This window comes from Arvicola amphibius, chromosome 10 (assembly GCF_903992535.2).
Source record: "Arvicola amphibius chromosome 10, mArvAmp1.2, whole genome shotgun sequence".
NCBI classification, from domain to species: Eukaryota; Metazoa; Chordata; class Mammalia; order Rodentia; family Cricetidae; genus Arvicola; species Arvicola amphibius.
Genome location: NC_052056.1, coordinates 59,526,661 through 59,550,545, shown reverse-complemented (window position 1 = coordinate 59,550,545; position 23,885 = coordinate 59,526,661). Strand labels below are relative to the sequence as shown.

The 23,885-nt window shown below is 46.5% G+C and overlaps 1 protein-coding gene across 8 annotated transcripts in view; it reads right to left on the bottom strand.

Moving 5' to 3' along the window:
• Positions 1–23,885, bottom strand: part of Kalrn (kalirin RhoGEF kinase) — a 589,603-nt gene that overhangs the window by 396,919 nt on the left and 168,799 nt on the right. For all 8 annotated transcript variants that reach the window (XM_038346659.1, XM_038346661.2, XM_038346663.1 and 5 more), the window contains exons 2-3: positions 15,586–15,660; positions 9,332–9,446 (exon numbers count right to left, since the gene is read on the bottom strand). In XM_038346659.1, the coding sequence (XP_038202587.1) occupies positions 9,332–9,446; positions 15,586–15,660 (190 nt within the window). The remainder of the gene's footprint in view (positions 1–9,331; positions 9,447–15,585; positions 15,661–23,885) is intronic.

Here is a 23,885-nt window from a genome sequence, read left to right as displayed (position 1 = left end):
CATCTATAAGCAACTGAGGAAAGCTGGGGACAGGAGAACTGACCTTCTCCGAGTATACCAACTGGTTGGCCAGTGCACAGTGGTCAGCCTGGACATCACATACAGTTAGCGGTAGCACTGTGTGGATCCAACAGGTTCTGTTTAGGAATATGGGTGTCTATGTATGCAATAACAATTAGAAAGAGAAGAGGTCATGAATTTGAAGGAGAGTGGTGAGGGGAAGGGTTTATGTGATGGTTCGGAGGGAGGAAAGGGAAGGGGAAAATGTTGTGATTGTATTACGATCTCAAAAATTCAGAAAGAAAGAAGCCACTGAAGCTGTAGACAAGGTTCATATATAATGTTTAAGAAGGATTACTTACGACAGCGAAGTTTCAGAAATAATTTAGATGTCTTATTATGCTGGCTAGTGCTTTGCCAACTTGACACAAGCTAGAGTCGTCTGGGAAGAGGAAACCTCAAGTGAGAAATGCCGCCATTAGCCTGGCCTGTGGGCAAGCAAGCCTGTGGCCATTTCCTTGATCGCTGATTAATGTGGGAGGGCTCGGCTCATTGCAAGTGATGCTCCCTTTGGGCAGGCGGGCCTGAATTATGTAAGGAAGTCAGCTGAACATGCCAGGAAGCAGCGGCACTTCTCCATGACTTCTGCCTCACTTCCTGCCTCCAGGTTCCTGCTTGAGTTCCTGTCCTGACTTCCCTTCATGCTGGACTGTGATTGCAAGGTAAACTGGTATAAACCCTTTCCTCCCCAAGTCACAGTGTGCTTATCACAGCAACAGGAAGCCTAACTTAAGACTCTTCTGCTAGAGTTAATTTAAATATGATACATCCCATGATACAACTTCACGATGTTAAGGAACTATCTTGTGGTATAAAACTAAGTGAAAATAGGATGAATGATAGGATTCCCTGTGTTTTATAGAAGCTCTACAACACAAGGAAGAAATCTGACGATATATTAACTCTCATTATCTCTAGATAATAAGATCTCTAGAGTTATAAATGCTTTCCAAAAGATTTTCATTTTTCCATGCTTTAAATTAAAAATACTTTATAAATACGTTTCAATGTAAAGAAAAAAAACCAAAGAGGGCACTAGACGTAGATACGTATTCCTTCACCATTTACTACAGGCCTAGTCTACGTTTTTAGCCTATAGCTTCACCACCACAACACAAGCATAGCTCCACCCCTAACTTTGAGGGAGCAGTGCAAGGAACAACATGGCAAGGCTTTGCCACGTCCAGTCAGCTGTTTGGGGCTGAGCTGTTTCTGTGTCTTATCCCACTGAACCTTCAGGCACACTGTGGTTCATAAGCAAGCAAAAGGTTAGTGGGCACACACACTCCTGCAGAGCGCAGCTCCTCTGGGCCAGAAGTCCTCACAGAATTTGCACCAATGCCCATGATTTCTCACAAGCCTGCTCTCTCGGCTAGCACACTATGTCCTTCCACAAGGTCAGTGGCAATCCCCAGAGTCCCCTCTGCGAGGCACATGGAAGACACATGGAGCCGACGCAACAATCCCTCTACTAGGATTCTGACACGCAGAGCTGAGCCTTTGATTTATCTCCTGAAGGCACTTGCTGGTTCTTGGGATACTCAAGGCTGCTCCTCACAGTAACTCATTGCCACATGGTTTCTGTCTCAGCTCGCCTGAGCTGTCCTTCTCCAGGGAGTCACAAATGCTGCCTCTGTGTTTGAAGCATTCTGCTCCATTCTTCCCTTCCTCCCTTCAACCTGTTTCTTTTCATTCTTGGCCCAGCAACAGTTGGCCCCACCAGGGCTGTGCAGACCTGCCAAGTCCTACGGCAATAGACAGATCACAGGCGTGAACCAACCTCAAGCTGCTTATCAGCTGACTAAGTCCAGAAACATGTGCCTGACCTCAGAACAGTGCAGAAGGTAGAAACAGGAAGGTAGCTGTGTGAAGGACCCCCCTGAGACCGAAGGAAAAAGAGCAGGGAGACCATTACTTCACTATCATACGGCACACCCTACCCATTGGATTTGCGCTTGTGCAGGGAGGACAGGGCGAGGAGGGGGTCCCCTGCTACTGACAGCCTTTATCTCCTTAAATAATCCTACAGTTTAATTGCTTTTACGGTTTCCCTACATCCGTTGGTGCAATCTGGTGTTTTCCACAGTTGAGCATAAACAAACTGAGTTTGCTTGTCTGGGACTGAACATGAACACGAGGGAGAAACTCTGAAACACCTACCCTCTCCAGTGTCCCAAACTACCACGGCCACAAGTCAACCCTGGCCACCAGAAGCTTAGGTTTGTATGGCAATCACCACTTGCATTTCCTGCCCCGGTGACCTTTACACCCAGCTTCCACAGAGAACTTTGGGGGCGCAGGTTGGAAGGATGGACGGTTGCAGCCCACAATTATCACATAGCCCCAGCTCCATCCTTCCTCCTCTTCTTCCCCAATTTGGTCTTAGCCACATTTGAGCCCACCTCTCACTTGTCAGTCAGTCCCCTGCACTGTCACCACAGCCACACCCTTTGCTCTGGCTTCCTCGTCTCTTTGATGCATAAAACACAGGCTTTGATACTAGAGACCATCCAGCTTCAAATTATACCATAGGCTGTGCCCCAACAGGTGAGTCGCTTAACCTCCCCAGGCCTCAGTTTCCCCTTAAGTGAACTGGGAATGATAATAACATAACCTCAAGGCACGGTGAGAATTAAGTCAAGGTTTGTAAATTCCTTCTGGCAGTGCCTGTGGCTGCTCTAGTACGGACTCATAAATGTCAGCCATTATTATTATCTTGCATCTATATTAATACAACCATCCATGCCCCAGCCTTCTCCATCCCATCTTCCATTCAGCTTCCAAAGCCAACCCTCTAAAATGTAACTTTAATTGTTCCCCATATGAATGCCTATCAGGAAAACTTCTTAACTGGACCTATGGAATTCCTTTCTGCCATTCTCAAAAGTCCTTATGTTTCTATCCTGGGCTTTTGAAACGTAATTTGAAAATGTGACTTTCCCTGTCTCACTCTGCCCTTGCCCTGAGCCCTTCCCTCTGTCTGGGCTGCCCCATTCCCAAGAGTTTAAAACCAGAGTCTCCTATGCTGTAAAGTCTCCCCCAACCCCACCCCAAGGCAACAACACTGGGGTGCCCCATGCTGCAAGCCCACAGCACTGAGCTCAGCTCTGCACCCAGCACCGACCTCAGGTGTTGCGCATGCTGGACTCTTGCAGGCCACAGAAGGAGAATCTAATCTACCCTCTGTACCAAGTCAGCACTTGGCAACCTTTACTCACTTAATAGCAATCAATGAATTGAAAAGAATTCCACTTATTCTTTGATATTGATATCAATTATAGCACCTCTTTAAAGTACTAAAAAAAGTAATCAGGATCGATTTTCCTTGTTTGAGTTAACTAAGAGGAACTTCTCAAGGGACACTTCAGTGCCACATTAATTTTCTATTAATAATTTGGTTATGAATTGTTTCTTTTTCATTCTGAATCGGAGTTGAAAATTTGTCCATGTTTGGCTTACTACTCTCGTCAGGAAAGCTACTCACAGAAACCTGAATATGGTACTAGCAATATCACTTCGCTGAGCTCCAAAACAAGCAAAACAAGACTGGACTATGGGAATTGGGGTAAACTATACCAAAAAAGGTTAAGGGGAAAATGAACACAAAGCTCCAGGCAGTGGCTGTATCTGAGGGCATGCCGGAGGGGGAAGCAGCTATGGGAAGCATCAACAGTGGAGGTCACGCTCAGCCTTTCAAATTGAAGGCTGGAGTGAAGAGCTTATTCCACTACCATGCTTTGCAATGCTCATGTTCAGCATATCCATTCTTTTTTAAATAGCATGTATTGCTGTGTGCTCATTCATATATTTTTAAAATTATTACTACTGATGCCTCCTTTGGGGAAGAGAGCAGTGATTATTGGGTGACCGAAAGCTTTCTTCACAACACCTTGATGAGGTAATTCCAAATCAGGCATTAGAATACTGGACTAAGACAAGTGGAATAGCCATGCAGGTCAGTCCCCTGCACTGCCCCATGCCCCTGTCTCATCCTAGGCCACATCTCTCCCATTGGCACCCCAAAAGCTCACTCTACACTAGGCAAGGTCTTAGAAGGCTGGGCTGTATCAACTACATCTGTAGGCTCCCTTGCCACCTGACTTCTGGGAGCACTCAGACAACAGCAAGCAGGAGAACAGAGGAGAATAAGGCCATGATATCAAGTCCTTATCCCCTTCCCACCAGGAAGTCACTATGTACTAGTGACATCTCTCCCCAAAACCCATGGCTCTGGAGCCTTTCTGTTCCTTCCAAAGCATACCCCCTCAGGCCTAGAAAGACTCACATTGTCCTACAGCTGCTGTTTCAAATCCCAGTGTTTTCCCCAAGCCTCCTCACATCTTTATAAGCTGCCCCTCGATGTCTTAAACTCTGCAAGCTGAGGCCACGTTTCTGTGGTAGAACTGAGGACTGAAGCTGTGTATGTGATACCTCTCCACCTGTTCTGCAAAGGTTGGTGCCACGCTGAGGAAGGTGATGACTAACAGTGGCAGCTACTTCTGTGGTTTTATGTCCCTTAGCCACATAACAGAACATCATTTGCTCTTTGGGACTGATGTTACAAACAGCTAACAAAAGAACACTTCACTGATATTGCTGAAAAATATGTGTAAGATGCAGAACATGTAACAGAAACAATAAACCTTCGACCCAGGCAACAAAAACACTTAAAGTGGCTTTTAACACATAATTTTTAGGCAAATGTAAATATAAACAGTGACCTACTATTCTGATTGGTCCTTTTTCCTGGCCTTTCATCACTTCAATTTCTCCCTGTACCTTTCTTTAATTGATGGTCCCAGAATAAAGGACAGGGCACAACAGCACTCCCTGACAGGTCCTAATAACAGCGTGCTTGTGGTAGTGACACTTCGGATAGCTTCCGCTCTCTCATGCTAAAAACAGTAGAAGAAACCTTTGCAATTCCTCCTCCTCTTCCTTTAGCTGTCTTTCTGGTCCTTTCTGCTTATAATTATTTTTCAGTGATGTAGCACAAAGACAGTTCTGGCTTTAAGCCCAATTTATCTTTTGCTAGAATCAATAGAAGACGAGGTGCAAATATTATCAAATAATAAAGCTACAAAAAAAGGCACTTTGGTTTGACTGGCATTCAAGAATAACCCGTGCTAATCTCTTGTCATCTCTCCTCGCTGATATGACACTTGCATTCCTTGACACAACACTCAGCATCTTGGCAGCACTGCTAGGAGCAGAATTGAAGCATTTGGTACCTTAGGAACAGCAAAAAGATGATCGCGACAAAGCGGGATAACAGTGAAGAAGAAAAGGGGCAAGTCGCTGTGACAGAAACAAGCTTCACGGCTACCTCAAGCGTACGGCCAGCCGCCATCAGTCTGCACTGTGGACGATGCCTGGACACCTGCTTATTCCCAGTTTTCATTTTCAACCCTATCTCTCAACTCTGGGGGACACTCATCGACTGATCATGTCTCAGTTTTTCCTTTCCACTCCTTTCACACTCAAGTAAGTACACGCAGATAGCAGGCCAGAAGGGCAATAAAAGGTAGATAAGTGAGAGAAGATTCCATGAGAGCTTGTGATGTTTCCTGCCTATGGCCTGGCTCATAGTAGACAATCAGTACGTACGTACTGAAGTTGGTGAGTGGAAGGGAAGACTTTCAAGGTCTTCCACAACCTATGATTTCTCAGAACAAGATGCCTAGAAGAGACTCAAAGTGTGGATGTCCAAACTCATCAGAAGCAGGATGAGAAAAGACCTCATCTCAAGAAGTTCCCTGAAAGAGTAGCTTAGAACTGATGTGAACTGTTACACCCTTGATTGATCTCTGACCCCAGGTATGCCCCAAAAAGTCACACCAAGAGTCTTAGGAGACCAGAAAGCAGTTGTCTTGGGACTGAAGATATAGACAAGATGCCAGGTAATGCATTATTTAGGGAGCCAGAGAAGGATGTGACTGTTGGTTTGAGATTCTGGATTTTATGGGGCATACATTTTCATATCATAGCAACCTAGAACTCAGGACAGGAAAGAGACTTAGAAACACAGTCTGTTTTAGCCGAGCCATTCTTTCTACAGCATCCCTCCCGGAAAACTGTCCAGTGTCCACTGATCTTAGGAGAGGCAGAGCACCGCTGCTGACAGCTCCCAGCTGGACAGGTTCTTCCCTTGAGTCCTGATCTCTGTCTTGTACTAGGGATGCACTAATAAATTACCTAGCTCCTTCCTCATTAGGGCAGCACCTCTGACCAAGTCAGGGACTGTTTCTCTCTTCTCCCATTGGTGGATGCCACAGTGTGGCTACTTTGACAGTACTCAGCCTGGTGTATGAGACTGACAAGGGTAATGTTGCAGAGTTGGATGCAGCGGTCTTGGCATGGCATCCCTACACAGCACACAGCATGATGTTGCAGAGCTGGATGCAGTGGTCTTGGCATGGCATCCCTACACAGCACACAGCATGATGTTGCAGAGCTGGATGCAGTGGCCTTGACATGGCATCCCTGCACAGCACACAGCATGATTTCTATTCATTACAACTGCTGTTAATCATCTTTCCTAAGCAGGCTGGTCCCTTACGGTCCAGATCCTTCTACCTCTCAGTTTCCCATCTTGTTTTGTCTTCTGCTAGCTGGTTCAGTTCTATGCTCCGGTACAGCCATGTCTCCACTGCTCTTTCCTGTTATTTGGATTCTGTAGAGAAACACCCAGGCTTCTACTTTCCTTAGTATGTCTCCTCCTGCTAACCATGAATCCTCAATCTGCCTGGCATATAGAGTCAATAAATATTTTGTTAAATAATAAATAAGGGCACGAATAAATGGATATCAAATAGCACCTACAGACTTGGGCACAGTGGCCTATAATAAATATTTCATCTCAAAAACCGAAACCTACTCTTTCCAGCATTCTGGACCATGACCCAGGATCAATAATTCCTTTTCCTCAGAATCATCCACCGGATCTAGCTTCATTTCACACCCAAAGCCACAACTAGGCAGAAGAGCAGCACACTAAATTCTCCATCTTCCTAGCACACGTCATGGTCCTTAGAATAATTCGACTGTAGATTCTGTACCCATGAATGATGGTGTGTGAGTATCTAGACAACAGAATTACGGAATGGTTGGTGGGCACAACTAGTTGGTAGATGGCAGCTGCTGCTCACAGTCCCAGTGAGTCCAGGTCCCCTCGAGGGGAGGCCAACAGACAATTCTTGCTACTGAAGATAACAACAGGGGTTTTCCTGCCTCCCACCCACCGGAAACTGCAAGGAGCCCATATGCCCTGGAGTGGCGGGAGGGCACAGACTGCCATGCTGGGAGGCAGAGAGCAGCATGCAGTATGCCCCTGGCAGAGAGGGCTGTCACCTCTCCTTTGTTCTCACGACCTTCCTCTCAGCCAGCCCTTCTGGGGGTTTAATCTTTTACCCAGCAGAAATCTCTTCCTTTCTTAATTGCTTCAGATCCATTTTGTCCCAGTCCTTGCTTTGCAAGTCAGGATGAGGGAAAGTGTGCTCTGGCAACTCTTCAGCTTTTATTCTACAGGAGGGATGAGCCTGTCTGGGCTGTAGGGATGCCATGAACACCGAGGAAGAAAAATGCATCCTTTGCTTCTCCTGGGACTCTAAAAGAACTGAGAGTCTATCGTGAGTCCCCACAAAAGCTGCCCCAGTAAATGGCCAGAGAGAGTGCCTTGTCTCACACCTACCAGAGTACTTGGGGAAGGCACGTCTTAAAACTGCTTAGCCCTACAAGGCTAAATTACCAAATTATATCGTGCAATCATAGCTTATTTGGACCACATCCTTGCTCAGAGTCGGACGGGAGTATTTCTTCTCTCGAAAGACCACCAGACTCTTTCAGTCTCCAGTTTACTCTCATGCACGCATACTTTAAACATTCTTTGGGTATAATCCAAAGTTCTTTCACTGGAGCAGAAGACCCCCGTGGATATCATCAAGAAAAAAAAAAGATCCTTTCCCACATCTGTTTGTTTACGGCCTTCTGCTCGGAGCTCTCTGGGGCTCACCACTCCATTCAACATGTGTGTTAGCATGTGACACTGCTCCTAAAACTCCTTTTACCACCTGCCCATCATCATCCGCCAACCCCTTCACATTTCCTCCCCTGGAGCTTTCCGAAATGCGCTGCTTGCCTCGCTTGACACCTGCTTCAAGAACTTAATCAGCACATTCAAAAATATCCCAGGTCTCCTTGCAAAGACAGAGCAGAATTTATAGCTCCTTTGACTAATTTACTAATTCTCCCATAAAATGAAGATTCTGAAAGCCCAAGACACCACCTTATCTCCCACAACCAACACTCCACAGGCACCCACTCTGGCTAAGAGACAGAAAATAGCATCACAGATGAGGAATGGGTACCAGTGCTGCAGTCAGGAGGGGCATGTCCCCTCTGCAGCATCCCTGAGAGCCACTCGCATCCACTGTCAGCCCCCTCTTATATTTGAAATATACCATATGTGTTTGCCCAGACTGTTCCTAAGGGTTCTTCTGCCTCTTACATTCTAACTAGTTAAAGTCTCTTCTCTACCTTCTCAAAGCCACGAACCATGTCTGTGGCATGTCCTTCACCAGCTCTCTCTAGGGTGGCATTGAGACAGCGTTTCCCAATCTTTCATTATTACTCTTTGCCCTGGAGGAGTCCTTCATTGATGAAGTCAATCTCTTCATCAGTGAAATTTAATCACACCTGCATTACATATATCTACATGTGTATATGTTATGTGTGCATGTGTGTGTAATTAATACATACAAAGTGAGATTCACTTGCTGCCTCAATAATCACTCGTTACCTTCCTCTTTGTCAATATCACCCTGTTCGAGAAGGCAGGACTGACACTGAATCATGTACTACTTCGAGGTGAGTGACACAAGAGAAGCTATTTGTCCCCAAATCCAAGGGCCATACAATTAGAGTCAGACAATGTAAAAGTAACCACCATGTAAGCCAGAGTGGGACAGCCAGAAGTTGTCATGAAAGTAAACAGCAGCTTCCCATTCCTCCCAGCCAGGCCAGGCTACCTCCTGTCACAGGCCCTACAGAAGTCTTTGTAGCCTGGGATTCTCACCTCTGCCCACAGTTACCATTTCCAGATGAACCCCAGCAGGAACAATGGGAAAAATGGGAATGTGGAGAACAATGGCTGACGATGTTCCAGGAACAATTAGAATCCAATCCAAGGGCCCCTGGCAGGCACAGTGGCTTTCTCAACTCACTGGCATCAGCTCAGCTCCCCCTCCCTACACACGGTTCCCCTTCACCTTACCTTGGCACGCTGGCCAAATACGTCACAAGTTTCCGCAGGTCTTCCTGTCTTATTCTGTCATGATTGCTTCTGGCAGGGAAGGTCAGGATGGGTCCGCCTCGCTTATCACGGCCCCCTGGAGGGAGCGAGAGAGGGAGTTTAAGAAAAGCATCCAGGAGAGCCAACAGATGAAAAATGACGTGACTGAATGTCAAAAGAACAGGCTGCAGAGCATCCAGAGAAATCAGGGTAGGAGCCACATGACGGTAAGGTGGATGACTTTGGGTAAGTCTCTTTAGATCTCTGCTGCCTCATCCATAGATGATAAAAATGACAGTGGGCACATTGCAGGGTTATGGCAAGGATTGGTGAGACAGCAAGAGAAAGGCCACTGAGGAAAGGAGCACCCTCGGCACGTGTGAGATGGTAAGTGTTGTAACTGTTTGTGTTGAGAAAATAAGCTAGGAAAAGTGCTTTGTCTAGGAAATTGAACCTTCAGTCGCTTCTCTTTGCAGACACCAGTGATGTGGGATCATGCTCCAGGACTGATTACATGAAAAGCCTCAGAGGCAACAGGACAGCGCTGCCAGGAGTCTTGCAGACTCACGTAAGATACACTGAGAGGTCTCCACCCAGCCCAGAGGTCAGCTCTAGCCACTAACTGCCTGAGCTGCCACCTGCTACATCTGATGGAAAAGTGCACAATTCTCATTAGAAGTATGTATGTGCAGGGTCTTACTAACTCCACATGTGAAAAAAGCTGGAAGGAACGAACCAAAATGATGACCACTGTTTTTATTAGGAGAGGCTTCAAGATGGCTATTGTTCCTTTGCTCAATTTTCCAAAATGTCTCTTTGCTATTATTGAATAATTTTGAAGTTCATTCATTAACAGACCCTAAAATTATAAAGCAGACCAAGTTTCTAGGGGGGTTGGGTGGGGCTGAAGCTGAAGGGTAATGACATCAAAGAGCCCCCCCATCTCTGTAGTATGACCACAGATGCACACCTGAATCTCAAGCATCCACTGACATCTGCACAGAGGTGACTAAAGGGGATTTAATGGGAGAAAGATGGGCACATGACCATAGCACCATAGCGATCCTTGAAAGAAGCCCACACTAGCTCATTTAGAAAATGATCTCTTTTATGACTGAGTGGCCCAGCTCCCTCCCAAATGTGAGATCTAGTCCAGGGGCACACAGGTGTCATTGGGCAGCTTGGCAAACAGTGAATCCAGAACACCCTAAAGGATAAAGAGACTTCTGAAGGAGGACATCAGGTGGATGACTGCATGAATGAAGTGCCTTCTACACACACGTGAGGACTTCAGTTCAGATTTTCCAGCACCCCCATAAAATATGACATGATGAACCCTAGCATTTGGGAGATGGAGACAGACTGATCCCCAGAACTTGATGGCCAGCTAGTGTAGCCAGTCGGTGAGCTAGATGTGCTAAAAGTCCGTATTTTAAAATATAACATAGAGAGTAATTAAGGACACACTTAGTGTTGACCTCTGGCCTCTCTGTATATGCATACATGTGCAAAAGCATCAAGACATACATGAACTCTCACATTAACACACACACACACACACACACACACAGGGTTGGAGGAGGCTGTAGGGAAGAAAGAATTAAACAAAATCCAGCCACTGAGCAAGGCCAGCATCCAAGTCCCTCTCTACCCCAACAGAGTAGATTTGTACAGATAGAGAGATGAGCCACAGGCACCCCAAGTTCAGACTTTCCATAACCTCAATCCTAGTTCTTCATATTGATGATCACCTTGATCTCATCTGCCTTAGAAGAAGACCTTCTCTCCCAACTGTGATTCCATAATCCACATGAAGAAAGGAAACAGAAGGGTTAGAGAAATGGGTTCTCCGAAGCTAAAAGGATCTCAGACATCCTTCTCTGCCAGCCTTGATCTCATCACCCTAAACATTTCCACCCTTGGAGATGTTTGTGTGTATGTTTCTCTGTCTGTTGTCTGTCTGTCTGCCACAAATGTTAGCTTTCTCCCTGACCTTCCATTGACACCTTATAAGTAGGACCATGTGAATCTGAAGAGCAGAGACTCTCATGGGCAAAAAGAAACCAGGTGGTTTAGATGGTTGGTTGGTATGGTCCCCTGTCAACATGAGACAAGAGCTTCGGAATCACAGTTGGAGGTAAGGTTCTGAGTATGTAGGGGGCCTCCAAAGGTGGGAAATTGCCTCTTTTGTCTCCACAGGTGTCTCTTTTGTATGGATCACGAGACAAGAAAAGGCAGCAGGATCCATCCTATCTTTTCTCAGAATGAGAAAGACATCCAAGAATAAAGAGGAAGAATAAGTATAGTGGAGACATAATGGTGGGAGGCCGGGGACAGTGGATGGAATGAGGTCCCACAGCAGGGGAAAGATGAAGGATCTAGCACTCAGTTTACAGGGCTGTGCCTTTCTCTCTAAAGCAGGCTACACGACCCAGGAAGAGAAGAAAATAAAGACAAGTCATGGAGAAGGACAGCTAAACCCGTCTCAGAGCAAAATAAAAGATCGCAGATGGTGGCGTGATCTTTCGTCAACAGCACCATTCACTTGAGCAACAAGTTCTTACCCTTTCCCTACCTGTGCCAGGCTTTGGTGGCAGAAGCTACAGGATAAGGATGCAGACAATGGGGGTGGAGTGGTTGGGTGTTCTAGAAATGTCAACAGCTCTCCTTCCCTGTAGACAGGAAAGCAGGGTAGAGAAGGAGGAAGGCCCAGAGTGAGAGACATCTTTTCATTGACTGAAGTAGGGGAGGGCTCACACTCTGAGGAGGTACCAGGCTCCGGTTAGGGTAGCATATGGAAGTCGTGTGGGAGGGAGACACATCTCAGGAAGCGTACCAAAAGTTGGATTCAAATAACAATAGCTCTGCAAGATTTTAATGTATTCGCACACATTTTTAAAAGGAACGAGGCTATTTTATAGTTGGAAATGCCAGGTTAGACGAGATAAAGTTGGTTATTGTAGGATTTTACAGAGCCTTAAAATGTTAATGTGCTTTGATAGGTGGTCCAAGTTGAAGGTGGGAGGACTTTAATATTCATCAAGTCCCAGACTTCCTTCCTCATTTTCAAAGATTATCTTATGGAACACACTTTGAAGCTTTGGGGTCTAGAGTATGAAAAGCGGTCCCCACTAGCAGGGGACATCAGTGAGAACAGTGGAAAATGACAGCAAAACCAGAGAAGGACCGCCCAGGGGTGACCATAGACAGGGTGTAAATGTGTGAAGACCCCAGGGATGCAGTGGGTCCTCCACGGGAGGGCTGAGTAGAAAGAAGAGATATGGGTGCTCTGAGTGGGAGGCCAGGAGCCCACCCACCGCTGTGCACCTTGGAGCACGACGCAGCATGACTGGGACAACAGAGGCACACCGAGGGATAGACACAGCCACCGTCACACATGCCCACACACAGGCGGAAGTGGTTGGGTTGCCCTGGCCTAGTCCAGATGTCCGTTGTCATGGCAACATGCTTTCTTTTACCTGGCCAAAGCTGAGACCCTGGCAGAAGAGGGTGGGCACAGCTAATGGTCCGTTTCTCTGCCTACCGTGCTCCTTGCTTTGCTCTCAGAATAAAATGCAACTGCCACACTGCAGTATTTAACTGGGGGGACTTCTCTACTCGGTTTTAATTTTGTGTTTTGTTTTCTGACTCAGCGTGTATGGAATAAAGAGATAATTTTTAGTTTTCCTTTTCAGATGCAGCCAGTTATTATCTCCCAATCGCCCTTAGTGCCCTTCCCAGGTACGGGAGGGCAACATTTCCTAAGCCCAGAAGCTCAAGACAAGCATGGATGAGTCAGGCTCAGCTCATGCGGGCACACAGCAGTGAGTGGCACACTGCCAGGCTCTTTATCCTCTCTGGGAAGTTCCTACCTGCCTCACCCCTGACTGCTTTCCTGGCAAACTGCTTCCATGAATCCCATAAAGGCAACATCCTCTCTCTTGGTGGACTTTTTCAGGCCTGGCTTGGTCCCACTCACATTCTAATTGACTGTACATGGGAAAAATGAGCCATAAACAAGGAATAAGGGCTCCCATGTCAGAACATACTATGTCTTCATAGCCCCGATGGATGCTGAACAAGATGTTGTCAGGAACCATGGGCTAAGTCTAAAAAGGCCTCTGGAGGAGGGTAAGTGGACGGTAACTGGGGAAGGGAAGGAGGAAGCTGGCAGCTATAGGAAAGGAACTCTTGAGAAGGAAAACATGTAGCACAGGATAAGCAGGAGCATCAGCAGGACACCCAAGGGCAGGAAGAGCATCATCTTTACTAAGGGCCACAAAATGGAAGGAAGTGGGCTGCAAGCCTGTACTAGGAGTTGAGGCTATGAGGCCTGGGGCACATCAATGCACAGAGACCACCAAGGACTTCCACACAGGCTCTTTCCACAATTCAGAAAGCACTCCAAACCCTAGCTCACCTTGAGGTTGTCACATACATGCCTCTATGATGAAATCACACCCCAGGGAGGTTGTTCTGCTCTGCCTCTACACCTTTAGTAACGAGGGGCTCACTACCTAACACAGCAGGGCAAGGCAGCTTTTGGAGCAACAACTGTGAGAAAATACCACGCCACCCCTGCTGCGGTATTCACATGTCCTGCAAAGGCTCCTGTGTACCTAGCTCAGGCCTGCCTCCCTTCCTATACCACATTGACTTGCTGCCCTCTCTCCTTTTTATTTTTAAAAAATATTTATTTATTTATTTATTCATTCATTTATTTATTCATTCATTCATTCATTTATTTATTATGAATACAATATTCTGTCTACATGTATACTTGCAGGCCAGAAGAGGGCACCAGACCCCATTACAGATGGTTGTGAGCCACCATTTGGTTGCTGGGAATTGAACTCAGGACCTTTGGAAGAGCAGGCAATGCTCTTAACCTCTGAGCCATCTCTCCAGCCCCCTGCCCTCTCTCCTTTATGGTAAGGTGGAGACAACTCAAATATGGTTTCCCTTTTCCACCGAGGACCCCCCTCTTCTCTCCATCTCTCCCTTCTCTCTACTATGGCTGGCATATCAGCCGAGCCAGTAGAGCCTATGTATGGGGTAAGTCGTTATACTATGGGAGCATGCTCACTCACGCCCTGTGGCTCCGTGGCTATTCATGCAGACAAGACAAAGTCTCCAGAAATAAAGGCTCTGTCTACAAGGGGTAGCACAGGGCTTCTCTACCAAGATAAGGCCTCTGCGCTGTTCCCACCACCCAGCTCAGGCCCAGGGTCTTCCAAGTTCTGATCCAGAAGGACCCCAGTTCAGCTGTCAAGTTTGTGACGTTATTGGAAACAAACACTCTACCTAACCAAACACACATAGCTAGGTTCCAATCAAACTGTTTACAAGAAGCAGTGGATGGCCTGAAGGCTGCAGATAGCTGATGCTCACATTACATGCTCAGAGACCTAGGTGTGTAAGATAGGCTGGGAGGGAAGCAGGGAGTCATGATTTGGAAGTTGCCATTCAGAAAACAAAACAGCAACAAACAAACAAACAAATCAAGAACTAAACTTGTAAATACAAACACTTGGGTTCCTTGTGCTAAGAAAACAGATAAAGAGAAGCCAAAAACAATCGAAATCTCCTGTGTGTGACGCACTAAGAAACAGCAGATAAAACCCTGGGGAACAGGTGGACTAGACACTCTGTTTCTACAGGAATCTCTCACAGTGCCATAGCAGCCCTGCCAGAGAGGGCGAATCAGGCAACAGAGTGTGAGGTGTGTGTGAACCTGCCTGTTGTTGCAAGTGTCCTCTAGAGTCTCCAGATGAGCCCAGAGCCCCCTGTGCCTGTCATTGTAGGGAGGAAGCAGCTGCTACAAGCCTAACTGCCAATGCTTCTCCTCTCACAGGTCCACAGAGGCAAGCGAGTGATCACATACACACACACACACACACCACATCAAACATATACCACACACACACCACATCAAACATGCAGCACACATACACACATACATACATGCCACACACAACAAACATGCACCACACACACCACATCAAACATGCACCACACACACACACACACACACCACACATCAGACATGCACCACACCACACACACACACACACACACACACACACATACATACCATGCACATCAAACATGAACCACATACCACACCACACACACACACACACACACATACATACCATGCACATCAAACATGAACCACACACACACACACACACACACACACACACATCTCTCAAGGAACATATGAAGATACTCACCAGACACAAAGGCCACTTTCTCCTTTAGGATGGGAAGGACATCAGAAGCTTTCAAACCATCATTCCGAAAGGATCCTGTGGGACAACAAAACAAAAAGAATAAAGATGTCTGCTACCTGTCAGGTCCCAAGGTCCCACTCTCTGTCTCCCAGACTCATCATCCGGGTTTATGCAGGTCTGTAGCCCAGCCCAACGCAGGGAGCATCCCCATCACGATAAGGTTAAAGTCATCTTTTCTTGGCCCTTTTCAGGAGGGGACAGTTCAAGTCACTCCTCTACTGAGTCCATGCCCCAAGGATAGCACTGGCAGCCCCACGCTTGTTGAATGACTTGAAAATGGCAAGATGCTTTAAAAGCATGTTTGTACCTCTAGTACCTGGCATCGTGTCACCCCGACAACATGTAGTATGGATGAATAGCAAGAGAGTTTACAAAACCCTAAATAACCCCAGATAACACTGTTAGACTTCATTTTACCAAGGGGAAAAATAACTTACAAAAATCCAACAGCTGGAAGCAAAGATGATGACATCCCATACCCACCCCACACCTAATGTCATCACCAGTCCTCCACAGAAACAAATCTCCTAAAGACATGTACTTTGTCTGTCTGGCCCGTTAAGTCTTACTTTTTGTTTGTAAGTCATCTCCAGGGTCTAACCAAGTGCTAATTAGGGTGCTGGAGGCAGACACCTGGAACTCACCAAAACTGGGAAAGATTCACCTAGAAAAACTATACTCCTAAAAGTAAAGGGCAACCCAGTCCATATGAGGAGTGTGGGAAGAGAGGACCAGCTTTCACGCATGCATAAAACCCCAGGCTGGCCCCCAGTGATCACGTTAGTCAACCCCAGTGCCTCACACAAGCACTCTGGAAGAGAACCGCCCACCCCTTGCCCTGGGAGCTGTAGTTGGGGTCTCTGCAGTGTGTCACCATTAAGACATCACACAGAGGATCAGCGGTTCTGCCGGCTCCAGGCTCCAGAGCCTGGGACCACGAATGCTGTTCTAGCGTCTTTGTCCACATGCTGTGAGGGTAAGTCTGAAATCTACAAAGGAGAGTAGCATGCTGGGCAAGCTTGTCTCTACCTTCAGTCTCTTGACAGCATAAGAATTTTACCAACACACTAGAAATTAGTTCACTGGCCCAGGGAAGAGGAAATTTCATGCCCCATGCACACCCAACCAAGGAAGAGAAAGAGGTGTGTCACCGAATGCCGGTGTCCAAGGTCAGAGGTCATAATCAAACCCCAATCCCATTTCCAGTGTCTGACCATTTCATCTCTCTCCTCCTTTTCATGTGTCCCTGATGTAATGAACCTTTTACTCAGCAATTACGTCTCTTCAGAAGCTGGCACACAGTGGATGGAGGGCAGAGGAGCTGCATATGCTCGCTGCGCCGCAGCAAAGAAGAAAGCAACACCGGCAGAGTTCTGACTTCAAAGACAGAAGCCTTGTTCTATACCTCTACCTTAGTTTCTTCAGATAGCTGCGCTCAAACCTTATCCCCCACACCCAAACGACCACATCTCATGAAAGAGACTAATTAGCATCAGTTATTGCAAAATTTACAAATACTTCCTAGGATTTGCTTTTTTTCTTTTCTACCTCATGCCGCAGGAAAACATTTTAGCTTCTTAACCATCTTTAATTTGTGACATTGAAGTATCAAAAAACTTATTTTTACAAGTGAAATATTTTTTTCTCAGTTTTTAAAATACTCTACTTACATTAGTAGTCTCACTATTTCTGTAAAAAGGCTAATATAAAAAAATAAATTCTATCCTGACTTTTTTTCCAGATTATTTACAAGCCCAAAGTAAGCCAGGCCTGGCAGTGCAAGTCTGTAACCTCAGAAGGCCAAGGCAGGATGGTTATAAATTCAAGGCCACCCTTGGCAACTTCCAGGAAGGACTGGGTATGTTATGTTCAAACCACTCTTAGCTGCAGAGAGGGGGGCCTAGTCTCATCTCTCTCTCTCTCTTCCTTCTAACTCCAAGGTCCAGAACCTGAAGAACAGCAAACCATTCCTCCACGTAGCTAGTGACCATGGCTTCTGGTAAATGTCAGTCCTGAGCTGGCCTCTTCTAAAACTCGCAGGTTTCCAGTTCCTGGGCCAGAGGCCTCTCAAGCAAGTTCAGATTAAGGTTGGGCTATATACCTGACTGTGTGCCCACCACAAGAACTCTCAAAATACCCCAGATTTACTCAGCCATAGCTAGGAAGTAATCATTCTCAACAGCAGCAGCAGCAGCAAGGTTTTTCACATTATAAAAGCATTTGCTTAGGGGGTCTTTTAAAATAAACGTTCCCTTAGTGGTTTAAATTAGCTTTTCATTTCTCAAAAATTGAATTACAAATAACTTTTCAACAATACATGCATTATGTAAAGCCAAGTAGAGCTAAACTAATTAGCCCAGGGGCTCAGAAACGGGCGACCTTGCATATAAAACCTATTTGCACTGTCCGAAGAGCCTATGTATGAATTCCCCCAAGGCCCTTGTGAAACCAGCCATTAGAATATATAATAAAGGGTAAGTTCATTGACCGCTAACTCAAATAGGATCAATGAAATTGGAACATGTTTTCACTAGCAAGTACACATCCTGGTAGACTCCTGGTAAATGGTCAATAAATATTTGATGAAAGAATAAACGACTGAAAGTTACCCCTTCCTAAAGTGGGGTGCCAGAGGTCAGTGGTCAAATAAACACTAGTGAATCAAGTGGATGATCACCAGGTGCCTCTCAGCTTTAAGGCCCTAAACCTTTCTAAGTTGGCTCTGCATCTTTATCGGCCTTCACAATCAGACCACTATCAGAGCAACAGGTTTTGAAAGGGACGTATTAGGAGCAGATTCTTCATTCAGTCTCATTGTGCTCTGTACAACTAGAACAACTCCTCCCTGGCTTCCGGGCCCATTCTTTCTTGGGATCAGGTGGGGAATGCAGGTAGACCAGTTGCCAAAATGGAAGAAAAGTGACAGAAGAACTCTAAGTACACATGCTCTGTTAGTGGCAGCTTGCACAACTGCTAACTGACACAAAGTATATCTGATAGCATTACTAGGTTGTGAACAGTAGACCAACGGTAGACCAGCCTTTTCCTTAAGACAAGCTTGCTAAAACAATAGATCCATTATTGCCTCTATAGAAGGCCTGAGAAGAAATAAAAGCCCCTAACTCCTTGGAAGTCCTATAAGGGAAAACAAAACAAGTCAGCAGGAACCCTTGCGGACCTGACCCAGTGTGGGAGTTGTGCTTTCTCTTAAGGACAAAGGCATGCTTGGCTAGCTTTCAGTGCTAAGCCCACCACATTCATGTCCTGCTGCTGTCAGAATTACAAGCCTGCTGTTCTGGTAATTAGCAAAGTTGAAACACTCTGCATCTATTAGGGAAGTAAAAATCACCACCTCCATCCCCCCACGACCCTCCAGCTCAGGTCTCCTCCCAGGCCTGTGTCTGCTCCTCGCTGCCCTGTACCTCGAGCACCATGCTCACATTGCTGCCTGGTCCCCCTCACACCTCCCTCCTCACTGCTTCTCATACATAAAACGCCCATGGTTTTATGGCACCCAGCCTGCACTTCTGGCCCTAAGGAAGAGCAGGGCTGGGCCTTGTGCCATGGGCCCCGCCCATGGTTTCTTGGGCCTGGGAAAGTAGTGACTCCCTTAAGGAAGCAGAGTGCTTGGGCTCCAAGCCAGTCTCCTCCAGAAAGCAATCCTGATTGAAACAAACACAGAAACAAACAACTGGGTGAGCATTTGGTGACTGTTCAAAAGTGTAGGCTGCCAGGAAGCCCATGGAGTGCTCTTTATTTCCTTTTGGTTTTCCATCATGCTTCCACAATTTGCACTTATTTAAGAGTGACTCTGTAAGCTTTTCAACATGGCAGCAAGCGGGGCTGAGTCCCAGCCCTCCAATAAAATGGCAAACTTCCCAGCACGCAGGTCCCTGCCTCCATCCCGCTGTATTCTGTGCAGGTGGTGCCCTATCTCTGTTGAACAACTCATGGTCCTATTGGTACACCTGTCTGTCGCTGCTTGGAAGTCCCTGGACAGCAAGCCCCACTTCTTATTTGTCTTGGTACTGCCACAGTCTAGCACAAGGCCTACCTAGCATGTAATAAATACTCAGCAAGGAGACTCATGTATGAATGACCTCAGACGAGGGAAACACAAAATCACACTCAAATCAGTGTTGGCTAAATGGGCTCTTAGGATGCTCAGTAGCAAGACAATTTTACTTGGTATCACTTCAAAAGGATTCCCGAAAACCAGCCCTAGAGTCTTCCTCTTTAAAGTAATGTTCGACCTACTACCTAAGACTTGATAGTAGCCTAGGGTTCCAGGTCCCACTTGAGAACTATAGAATCAGAACCTGTGTTGTAACAAGAACCTAGGTGACTCTATTCACACATTATGAAGCAAAGCCAGCTTCAGAGAAACTGCCTTCACCTAGTCTAATCAAGGCTTTGACTATCAGCTCTGAAGCTGCTGTGTCTTTCTACACTGACCCACCATGAGAAGATCCACCCCCCTCCTCAGGATTTCGGAGATTCAGGTCTTAGCTGTAATCTATCACTTACTTCCCAGGCTGCAATAAAAGATCACCCAGAAGATATGTATTAATAATTCATCTTCCAGGCCATTGAGAATGAACCATGTATTGTTTTGAAGGAGCATATTTATAAACCACACCTATCTAGGATTGGTTTATAACGCATTGCCCCCATGCAACAAATGTCTTAATTTCACAACGAAAATAGTTTCTTATTTTCTGAGATCTGCCTTCTTGCTCTCAAAAACATTGTCAGTGATCGTATTTACAGATCAAAATGCCATCTTTGAGATGACCCTAAAAGACAGGAGAGCCAACTTATGCCTCTCTATGCCAGACGATCCCTGATCCATAGCACTGAACAGCAGGCAATGCTGAACAAGGAACAGGAAAAGGAAAGGCTCTCACCCAGAGACCTCCACATGCCATGAGCACAGGGTACCCGGTGGAATTCCCCCCCAAGTGACGGGGAGACCACTTTCTGCCCTCTGGGTGACTTACAGCCCCAAATACTCAGTGCTCATTTTCCCTAATACTGGGTATCTACCCGACTCTGCAGAAAAGAAAAGATACTGAGATTCTGATAAAGAAATCCATCCTCCCATCCACCCTCTACCTAAGCACACAGTATCAATGCTATCCTTATGATGGGTATTAACCACCCAGTATCCATGCTACCTGATAATGGGCACTGCCCATCACTGAGGTGTCCAAATAGAAACATGGGTAGCATCGTAGACATTCACTTCTCCATCACACTTTTCAAGGCAGACATTCAATTATGTTGACTCTACCTCCTAAATCTCTCAAATCCATCATTTCTGTGTGGTTTCCCTGACCTCTCAATCAAGCTGAGCTGTCCCCAGTTGTACCTTATCATTCTCGAATGGCATCTATGTGTTTCATTTCACTCCCCATTAACTGATCCTGACATCGCCAGGGAAAGGGCCTTATCATACTTACTGTTCTACCCTCACACCTAGCTCAATGTCTGTCACACAAAAGGGACTTGGGAAAGACTGCGCCAAACTGGAGGCACATGGTTTCAGTGAGCTCAGAGCTGGAGGTGGATAGTTAGGGCAGGCTCACCCTCGAGAGGATGTGGACTGGGTTTTGAATAACAGAAGGAGAAGACGGTCAGGAAGGGACACAGACAACAGAGTGGAGGCTACAAGAGGCAGGGCAGGGCGCTCTGCAGTCTTATTTCCAGAAGCTGCTCCTCCGAGGAAACCGCATATGCCTGGGGAGCCACAGAGAGCTGGGCTGAGCTGCATCATGGGGATGAGAAGGGAGGAAAGGAGCGTTTGGCTGGTTCCAGAGGAAAGGTGCAGCTCAGAGCAGGGTAGTGCTCCATAGGCTCTGACGTCACTCCTGGTCTGTGGATGAGGCCAGGGGAGATTCAGACGCAAGGTGGTGGTAGAAATTTCTCCTGATCTTTCCCCTAAGTTCCAAGAGGACGTTTGTTCTGGGCCCCTTCCAGAAGCCAGTCAGGCCAGCAGCAGGCTGGTGGCTTGTATAAGACCTGTGAAGATCCTTAAAGAACTGACTCATAAAGGAAGAGACTTCTTCGTGGTCCCTCCTGTATAGTAAACAGACAGTTTGGGAGAAGATGCTGTCTGTAACAGGGGCCAGGGTTAGCAAAGGACCTATTAGTGACAGAGACAAGATGCCCATCTCCCCTGTCTTCTCTTTCCTAAGTTAAGTGAAGCAAAGGGAAGTGACAGAGTGGGGTGACAAGAAAAAGTGAGATCTGACGAGAAAGACACATGCAGAAATGGAGCAAGTAAGGATTTTGTTTTCTCTTTACAGATGTGTATGAGCTATTGAGGAAATGGCCTGTTGGAAAACCCGAGCAAATGTAAATATATTTCTTGGAGCGCTCCTTAAAACAGCTACCACCGAGGCAGGAAGTATATGCTGAGAGGAATACATCTGGCAGAGAGGGACGGAACAGATTCATGTCAACAAGAAAACACAGTACAGCATGGAGTCCCACAGGCCTCTCCCCAGACTGGAAATGCATCCAGCATGAAAAGACCCAGGCATCTTCTTTATCCTCACCACACACAAATGTCAAAGAGTGCTGGAGACATCCTGTCTCCCTACCCTGCAGGTATGAAGGGAACAAACAGGGCTGCAGAATTCTCCTCCCTGGCCATGAAGCTCCCAAGCAAAGGACATGCAGGTCCTCTGTTAGTCTGATTCCAGTGTACACAGATAGGAAAATGATATCTGATTCAGCATACACAGAGGAAAACAAAGGGTTCCTCTTCTGGCAGCTGCTAAAGATACTGAATTTTCCTAAACCAAGTGACCAGGCCTTACACAACGTGAAGCAGTAGCCAGCAACTTGGCACGGTAACCAAGGTGGGCAGTCTTTATGAAGAAAAGAGGCGATGCTGATCGTCGCCCAGCTCGGACATACCCTTGAATAAAGGAAGACTTTCTGCACACTGGAGTCTAGCATGCCCTCCCTCAGTACCTTCTCAAACTTTCAACCACAGCAGGTCAGGCTGGCTCCTCCTCCTCGTGCAGGTCGTTCTTCACTGCAGGTCGTTCTTCACTGTCCACTGCCACATCTGGCTCTCTCACTAGACCTAGCTAAACTCCTGAGGGCAGGCCAGGTGCTTACCCAGGTGGCTCTAATGCCTGAAGCACATAAGGCGTTAACTACAGGGACTGTGCCCTGCAGACTCACGGTGCCATGGAGCCTTTCACACAGAGGCACTGGCCGCTGTGCCTCCCTCTCCTGTGCACCCCCTCTTCTGATTCCAACCTCCACCTTCATCTTTCTTCTCCTCCCATGCTTCCACATGAACTCTAACTGTAGCCAATTTCAATATTAACTTCTAAAGCCAATATTAGATAGAAAGACCTGGCTAATGGGCTACTTTTAAAAAAGCAGAAATGTGTAATACTTGCCACTGCTAAATTAGCTCTATTAAAGATCACTTATAATTAGCACTTTAAACATGTGGGTAACACCTCTCTAAGCCCAGCTAATGAGCAAACTGTTTCTGTTTATTCTTCACAAGACTTAATATTATCCGGAGCTGAGACCTCAACCGCAATTCACAGATGCTCATTCTCCCTCCCTCCCCCCAGAAGTTGGCATCCTTGAGTGTAAGGCAAACACCAGAATGTGACCACTCCAGGAGTGCCTCTGTCTATCAAGCATGTTCCCTGTATTCTAGCAGAACGGGATATTTAAAGTGCTCGTGTTACATGTATCATTGAGCAATGCTTCTGCAAAGGACCCCCGAGAAATGTGAGGCTACTGGAGATGAACACCAGCCAACTACTGAACATTAGCAATATATTGGCTATTATATATATATTAGCAATATATTATTAGCAATATATTAGCTATTCTATTTAGAGAGAGCTGAGAGGCTGGTACTGTAGCAGTTCAGGCATGCCAAAGGCTTGCTCCTTAGGGCTCGGTTCCCCTCCTGCTCCTCAGCAAGAATGTCAGCTACTGACTCTAAAAGCAAACCTTGACTACGTCATAACAGAGGGTACCCAATCAGATGCCACAACCTGAACTGGCCCAGGACCTCCTAACGCTCTCTCTTCTGCTCTCATTCAGTGTCCTGAAATGTGGATATGATATAGATAGCAGCAAAGCACACAAATCAATGACAACAATAACCCAGCAGCCATCTGGGCAGCTCAAGGTAAGAGACCCTCGTGGGAACTTCACGGAGCAGTCCGGAAGCTCAGCGCAGACCTCCTTCCTGC